Source organism: Orycteropus afer, unplaced genomic scaffold (genome assembly GCF_000298275.1).
Source record: "Orycteropus afer afer isolate SDZICR_OR568_19922 unplaced genomic scaffold, OryAfe1.0 scaffold00034, whole genome shotgun sequence".
Taxonomy (NCBI): Eukaryota; Metazoa; Chordata; class Mammalia; order Tubulidentata; family Orycteropodidae; genus Orycteropus; species Orycteropus afer.
Genome location: NW_006921621.1, coordinates 11,546,500 through 11,555,163, shown reverse-complemented (window position 1 = coordinate 11,555,163; position 8,664 = coordinate 11,546,500). Strand labels below are relative to the sequence as shown.

Genomic DNA, 8,664 nt, shown 5'->3' with positions numbered 1-8,664 from the left:
AGTATCACTACGGAAGTAGGATTGCCCAACCTTCCTTCCAAGGAGTGGCTGGTGGGTTTGAACCTCCAGCCTTCTGGTTAGCAGTCAAGTACTTTAGCCACTATGCTACCAGAGCTCCTTGCAAACATTACATATGTTTAATTTGATGGCTTTATTCAAATTACCTTAGCTAATTCTCAAAGAAGAATGCCAAATGAGGGAATAAATGAGCTATGAGCTAAAACAAAGGGCTCAAAACCCAATGAGGAGCCATCCCAAGAGAATCACGTGCTGAGCTCTGTAGCCAATCCCAGAAATTAAGGGCCAGCAGCATTATCGTAAATGGAGAGATACTGAAAACATTCTCCTTGTGAACCAAAACTAGACAAGGATGCTCTTTATCACCCCTCCTATTCAATATTGTATTGGAAGTCCTAGCTCTGGTAGCATAGTGCCTAAGGCACTTGACTGCTAACCAGAAGGCTGGTGGTTCAAACTCACCAGACACTCCTCGGAAGGAAGGTTGGGCAATCTACTTCTATGGTGATACCGTCTTGGAAACCCAAAGAGGGGTCGCTATGAGTCAGGTCCTACTTGACAGCACACAACAACAGCCAGAGCAAAAAGGCAAGAAAAGGAAATAAAAGGCATCCAAATTGGCAAAGAAGAAAATAAAACTATCTCTATTTGCAAATGACATAATCCTATATATAGAAAATGCCAGAGACTCAACAAGAAAACTACAGTAACTCATAGAAGGCAAGGTTCAAGATGAACATACAAAAATCAGTCAGTTCCTTCTACACTAACAAAGAGAACTCTGAAAAGGAAATCAGGAAAACCACACCATTTACAATAGCCATCCAAAAGATGAAGTACTTAGGAATAAATCTAACCAAAGATACAAAAGACTCATACAAAGAAAATGACAAAACACTGCTACAAGAAACCAAAAGAGACGCATGTGAATGGAAGAACATATCAATGGATAGAAGACTTAACATTGTGAAAATGTCAATACTACCCAAAGCAATTTACAGATATAATGAAATCCTGATCCAGATTCCATCATCATTCCTTAAGGACATGGGAAAAACTAATCACCAATTTTAGATGGAAAGGAAAGAGTCCCCAGATAAGTAAATCACTACTAAAGAAGAACAAAGTAGGAAGTCTCACATTCCCCAATCTCAAAACCTGCTGTATAGCCACAGTAGTCAAAAGAATCTGGTATTTGTAAAAATGACAGACACATAGACCTATGGAACCTAATTGAAAACCTCTAAGTAAATCCATCCACCTATGGATAGCTGATCTTTGAAAAAGGGCTGAAACTCATTAAATGGGGAAGAGATAGTCTTTTTAACAAAAGGTGATGGAAAACTGGTTATCCATTCGTGAAAAAAAGAAAAAACAACATCCATATCTCTAACCATATACAAAAACTAACTCAAGATGGACCTAGACCTAAATGGAAAATATAAAACCATAAAGTTTATCAAAGAAAAATAAGGGCAAACATTATTGTTGTTGTTGTTATGTGCCATCGAGTCGGCCCTGACTCATAACGACCCCTCCTTGGGTTTCCGAGGCAGTATCACTACGGAAGTAGGATTGCCCAACCTTCCTTCCGAGGAGTGGCTGGTGGGTTTGAACCGCCAGCCGTCTGGTTAGCAGGCAAGTGTCTTAGCCAGTATGCTACCAGAGCTCCCAGGGCAAACATAGAGGATCTAATATATGGCATAAATGTACTATCAAACATATCTAAAAATGCTCAAACAGAAGACAAACTAGAAAACTAGACCTCCCAAAAATTAAATACTTACACGTATTGAAAGACTTCACCAAAAAAGTAAAAAGAGATCCTACAGACTGGGGAAAAAAATTTTGGTAACAACCTATCTGACAAGGGACTGATCTCTAAAATTTATAGAAAACTTCAACACCTCAATAACAAAAAGACAAATAATCCAAATGAAAAATGGAGAGAGAACATGAACAGACATTTCAACAGAGAAGATTTTCAGAAAGCTAACAAACACATGAAGAAAATGTTTGTGATCATTATCCATTAGAGAGATGCAAATCAAAACAACAGGGATACATGTTTTCAACCTAGCATTAATAGTAAAGTTCAAAAAAGCAGAAAACAACAAATGCTGGCAAGGGTGTGGAGAGACTAGAACTCTTATAACTGGTGCAACCACTGTGCAAAACTGTATAATGCTTCCTTAAAAAGCTGTAAATAGAAATACCATCTGATCCAGCTACCCTTCTACTAGGCATCTATCCTAGAGAAAAAAGGGCCATGACATGAATAGATATATCACATCCATATTTATCACACCACTATTTACAATAGCAAAAAGATGGAAACAACTGAAGTGTCCATTAACAGATGAATGGATAAACAAACTGTGGTACATACATACAATGGAATGCTATGTAATATTAAATAACGACGAATCTGCGAAATACCTCATAACATGGATGACCCTGGAGGACATTAGGCTAAGTGAAATTAGTCAATTCACCAAAGCACAAATACTGTATGAGACCACTACTATAAGAAGTCAAGAAAAGTTTACACAAGAAAGAAATATGCTTTGAAGTTTACCAGGGATGGGAGTGGAAGGGAAGGGAAGCCACTAACTAGACAGTAGACACATATTAACTTGAGTGAAGGGAAAAGCAATGTACAATAAGAGGGAGGTAAGCACAATTGATCAGTGCAAAGGAAAATATTGGGAGGAGTACAAGATTTAATGGCACTCCTTGGAGAGAACAATCATGGGAGAAAGAAGGGCTTTTTATGCACAGGGAGACAGCTCAGGGGACAGGAGTGCATGGAGGGATGGACACAGGGAAGAGGTAACTATTGGGAGGAAGTAGGAGGGGAGGAGAGCTGTTGCATTGTGGTAAATTGTGGTCAATGGCATGAGACAAAGTGTATGTGAATTGCTGTATGGAAAGTGAATTTACTCTGTAAATTTTCACCCAAATCACAATAAAAAAAAAAAAAAAAAGAGTTAATGGCAACTAAGGTAAAACAATGCAAGCACAATCCTGCAGTAACAGTAATAACAACAATCCACAAGTGGATACATAGATAGGTATGCAAGCTGAATAGGAATGGGAAGGTGAATGAGACTAAATCCACAAATACATATAGGTTTGACAAAGGATATTTCTATATATGTATTTATATGTGCTGCAAATATATCCATGAATATAGTAGAGCATATAGAAGGGAAGTTATGAAGACTTCTTAGCCATAACCAGACACCTTGAGGGAATGAGCAGCTAGGCCTGGGGTCTCAGGACCATAGTCTTGGGGATATCAAAGTCAATTGGTATAACGTTGTCCACAAAAACAATATTCTATATCCTACTTTGGCGAGTAGTGACACTCATGTCTTAAAGCTTGTGAGTGGTCTGTAAGGTGCAACTAGTGTTCTCTCCCCATCCAGAGCAAAGAAATGTGAAGGAAATCAAGGACACATGGAAACAATTAGCCCAAAGGACAAATGGAACACACGAACCCCAGACTCCATGATCCTGAATCCAGAACTAGATGCTACCCAGCTACCATTGCTGACTATTCTGAAAGGGATCACAAGAGGAGGTGCCAAATAGAGTGGGAGAAAAATGTGGGGAAAAATTCAAAATCATAAAAAGCAAAAAAAAAAAAAAAAACCAGGCTTACTGGTCTGATAGGGACTGGTGGAACCCCTAAGACTCTGGCCTTTAGACACCCTTCAAGCCAGGAACTGAACTCACCTCAGTAGCTCAACTTTCAGACAAACAATAAACAGGCCTATAAGGTGAACAATTAACATCAGGGAGGTATGCACTCCTTAGAACAGCCAACCACATGAGATCAAAGGGGCAGCATTTTCCCAGGGATAAATCTCAGAGGGCAGGAAGGGATAGGAAAGAAGGACACAGGGAAAAGGTAAACACAATGAAGAAGTGGAAAGAGTGCTATTACTTTGTGGGGATTGCAATCAATGTCAAAAACAAAATGTGCACGAATTGTTGACTGGAAAACCAATTTGCTTTGTAAACTTTCACCCAAATTACAATAAAAAGTTAAAGGAAAAGAATGCATTAAAGGCCAGATGGAAGTTGAAGCTGTGCTTTGAGCAGTGCCTTCCCCAGCAGTAGGGGTGAACGCAGAGGGCCGGCATCTGCCTCCAGCCTTCTCCACTGTGGCAGCTGTGCTGCCCCTCCCATGCCTCTTGTCTACCCCATTTCAGGGACCAAAAGGAAACTGGAATGTGTTGTTCCAATCAGAACTTCCTGTGGTCACAAGCAGCATCGTGGGACAGCATTTGGGACAAATGGACAGTAATAAAGCTGAAGCAGGACCATTGCCTACAGTATATTATGCTGTGCAACAAGGAACACTCAGTCAACCTGCATCCCTACCTCCAATTCAACAGTAAGTTCCACCTGGTCTTTCCTCCAGCACTAGCCAGGGAACAGGCAGGACAGGTCCACAAACTCCTCCCAGTGTCAAGGGGAAAGCAGGGTGGGCCAAGAGTCAAAAAGCATTAGTTCTAGATGGCTATCTGACCTGAGTATCTGGGCCAAGGGCAGGGAACAGAAGAGAGTCACTTACCAGCATTGTCTTGCTGCTTTGTGTTTTTGATGTAGGCAGAGAACTTGGAAAATATGTCAATGCCTGCTGTGTTGGATTCCCGGTGTTTTGCAGCCAGTTTGGGGTACCTGGAATGGAAGACATAGTGTTCTACAATTAGTGAGAACTTGGAGTTCCTTTAAGGAAGAGCCTGCTCCCATCATGATGAGCTCCACTCCCATTTCTAGCTGTATCTACAAATCTTTTTCTTTTTGGGTTCTTAGCCCCATCTTATGGGAAGGGTGAGTATTCTTAGCTCTAGTTTATAGATAGAGGAAACCAGAGGCCAGTGAGGCAAAGAGATCTGTTGACAGTCTGTTGGGCAAGGAATCAGAACACCATTCAGAGGACTCAGGATGTGTCTCCTTCCTAGGACTACCAATGATAGTGAAAGGCTCTGATCAAAATTATGAAGGAGTTTGCCTCTGTAATAGGTAGGATCACTGGCATTTCCCATCCACATTAAAATAACTATTCCCTGCCAGGTTTGTGATTATAGTCCTAGATACATAGAGCCAATTCTGTGAGCAAAGAGATGCAGAGACTCAGCACTGAGGCCTCTAAACCATTCCTTGAAAGGTCGGATACTCATGGTCTTCTTTTGAAATCTCCTTCACACATTTCTTATATGTGTGCAGTAAAAGCCTTCATCAGCAGGGCATGTGTTTGCAGTTCTTTTATTTCTAGATGTGGAGACAGATTTGCAATGATCCAGCTCTCTCCCATGCACAGTCATTCATTCTGAAGCCAGAAGAATACTAGAGGCAGACTGGGGTGAGGACTGGTATTTGTGACCTTGAGGCTGAACAAGGTAAACTTGTTTGTGCAGGAATCCATACCTTTGACACCATTAGCACCATCAAACTGAGAAGTTCTATTTAAAAAAAACATATGTGTACTACTTCACAAATGTTTCATGGGTATGACCAGCCAGAGGTCAGAGAAGATAAAGAATAACTGCTTTGTTATCATTATTATCAATTAATGTTGACCTTTGTAATCACTGGGGGAATAGTTGTCTACTGTGAAACATTTGGGTGCTTTATGTTTAAACACCAAAATACATTTTGTGTTTGTTTCGATGTCTAAAATAATTTGAAACAAAAAAGTCTTTACTGTAGTTTATTGTTCTTTCATTTTTTGTGGTTGTTGTTGCTCAATTGATCCATTATCTGGGACTGTGCATTGTTGGGGCTGTGCTACAGGGCTGTTTAATTTCAGATGTGGCCTTAAAAATGACCTTGTCCTGAAGGACATTTTAGTCCTTGGATCCAGCCCTCTGCTGTTAGGCAGGTAAGGAATACATTATTGTTCTCATGTGATGAAAAAGGCAATTGAAAACCAGAGAGGTGAAAATACTATTCTAAGGGTTCACAGCTAATAAATAGTGGAGGGAAAGCTAGAATCTGATTTCCCAATCCCTGTTCCTATGGTATTTTCACTTTATCACATCACTTCTCTGATAAAAATAAAAGCTAACTTGTGTTGAATGCCTACTATAGGCCAGGCTCTCTACTAACCCTCTTACCTGTACTCAGGAGCTCTAGTGATGCAGTGGTTAAGGTATTCAGCTGCTAACGAAAGGGTCAGTGGTTTGAACCCACTAGATGCCCCATGGAAGAAAGATGAGGCAATATGCTTGCGTAAAGATTTACAGCCTTCAAAACCTATGGGAGAGTTCTACTCTGTCCTATAGGGTTGCTAGGAGTCAGAATCAACTCGATGGTGGTAGTTTATTAGTCATTTACTCCTCACAACAATCCTATTGATAATATTAATAGCCTTATTTCCTAGGTTAGGATACCGAGGTCAAAGTGGTTAAGCATTTTATCACAAGGCTAGTTGGCAAAGCTAGGATCCCAGCCCAGGCAATTTCACTTCAGAAGCGGAGCTCCTAAGTTCTATGTTCTGCAGCCTCTAATAGACTCTGCTGTTTACCCTCTAAGTCATTTAGGTAGTGCTGCCATAAAAAAAGTATCACATGTGGGTGGCTTTAAAGAATAGGTATGTATCTTCTCCCAGTTCAGGAGGCTCGAAGTCCAAACTCAGGGGATGGCTCTGGGGGAGGTCCTTTCTTGTCTATTTTAACTTTTAATAACCAGCAATCCTTGGAGTTCCTGGGCTTGTGGTTGGATCTCCTCTGTGGATCTGTTCATCTGGCATCTTCCCCCTGACTGTGTCTCTAGGTCTATTCTGCTCTTTGATAACTTAGAGTGATTAGGGTTAGGACCCACCTTACTGTGGTACAACCTCTTTAACAATAACAAGAGAAAACCCTTATTTCCAAACAGGGTCATATTTATAGGTACATGGGTTAGGGTTTTTCAACGTATTTTGGGGAGATGCAATTCAGTCCATAACACCCTCAAAACCCCAAAGCTCTCGAGGCTTGGCTAACCACATGGATGCATTCCCTCCAAAGCTCAAGGAGATGCCTGCCACAGGTGCTGCATACATAGATCTTTCTGGGTAAACTGAGATATCAAATTCATTGCTGTGAACAGGAGCATGAAACAAAATTTCCTGCAAGATGCTAGACAATCTTCCAGGACATGGAGATTTAGGATCATCTTTACCCACCAGCCACTTTGCAGAAGGAAGACTGGGAAAGCAACTTCTGTAAAGATTTACCTCCTCGGAAACCCAAAGGGAGTCTCAATGTGCTGGAATTGATTCAATGGAAGTGAGTTGTTTTTTTTTTTTTTTTTTGGGGGGGTGCCTGTTTTGGCCTATGCACATAGAATCTGGCATGCTTTTAAAATTGATTGTCTCAAATTATTATTATAATACTGAGTAAGGACTTGTTTCCGCTTGATGATATAAAGAGAGAGAAGCCTAGGAAATGGATTTTTAGTGGATAATTTCTTTGGGTTTGTTATTTTGTTATGCTATCCACCATCATTTGATTAGTAATCTGACAATTTCTTCATAATAAGTGTGGGCCAAATAGTTACGTTGTTATATGCCATCAAGTGGGACCCGACTCATAGCAACCCCTCCTTGGGTTTCCGAGGCAGTATCACAATGGAAGTAGATTGCCCAACCTTCCTTCCGAGGAGTGGCTGGTGGGTTTGAACAGCTTTCTGGTTAGTAGTCAAGTGCCTTAGACACTATGCTACCAGAGCTCCCAAACAGTTATGAGTTAGACCAAATTCAAGATGAGTGACAAATGGCCATGCAGTCAGAAGGACCTTAGTAGTAGCACCCTGCATTCTAAGTACATGATTCATGGGTATATAATGTATAACATAATGTTCCATTTGAAGTTCAAGTTCACCTCATGGGAAGTGTGTCTTCTAGATGTTAATCTCAGATATTTCAGTAAGATTTGGGGCGGCTCCACTTACAGGAAGTTAAGTGCATTTATTTTAGCTCTATGTTTATCCCATATGTTAAGTATGCAAACAGTAGGCTACAGAGTACATGGAGTGCCTGTACAAAGAATTAACATGCTACAGAGTGCATGGCGTACCCGTACTAACAATCAACATTAATTTAGCTGCTAACTAAAAGTTTGGAGATTCAAGTTCACCTAGAAGCACCTTGAGGTGCTGGTAAAAGGTCTAGAGATCTACTTCCAAAAAATCAGGCACTGAAGCTCTATGCAGCACAGTTCTACTCTGTCACATGGGGTTGCTGTTAAAATGGAGTCACCTAGATGGCAACTGGCTTGGTTTTGACTTTTGGACAGAATATATTCTGTTTCTCTAAAAGACAAGCAAATAGTGTTTTCATTCACAGAAACATGTCTGGAAAAAAAAAAAAAAAAAAACTGTGACATTACCTGATTGAGAATCAAAGAGATGGTGAATTTCTCTAATTCAGGAGTCAGCAAATACAGCTTATGGGCCAATTCCAGCCTATCACCTGTTTTTGCCTGACTCACGAGCTAAGAATTATTTTTAAATTTTTAAATAGTTGGAAAAAAAGTAAAAAAAAGGCTACTATTGGATCTCAAAACCTACTATACAGCCACAGTAGTCAAAACTGCCTGGTATTGGTTCAATGACAGATACATAGACCAATGGAATAGAATTGAGAAC

At 40.4% G+C, this 8,664-nt stretch overlaps 1 protein-coding gene across 1 annotated transcript in view; it reads right to left on the bottom strand.

The window, feature by feature from the left end:
* The window catches only part of CLIC5 (chloride intracellular channel 5), a 254,433-nt gene that overhangs the window by 38,086 nt on the left and 207,683 nt on the right, over positions 1-8,664 (bottom strand). The window contains exon 4 of the mRNA XM_007936175.1: positions 4,604-4,710. Coding sequence (XP_007934366.1) covers positions 4,604-4,710 — 107 coding nt within the window. The remainder of the gene's footprint in view (positions 1-4,603; positions 4,711-8,664) is intronic.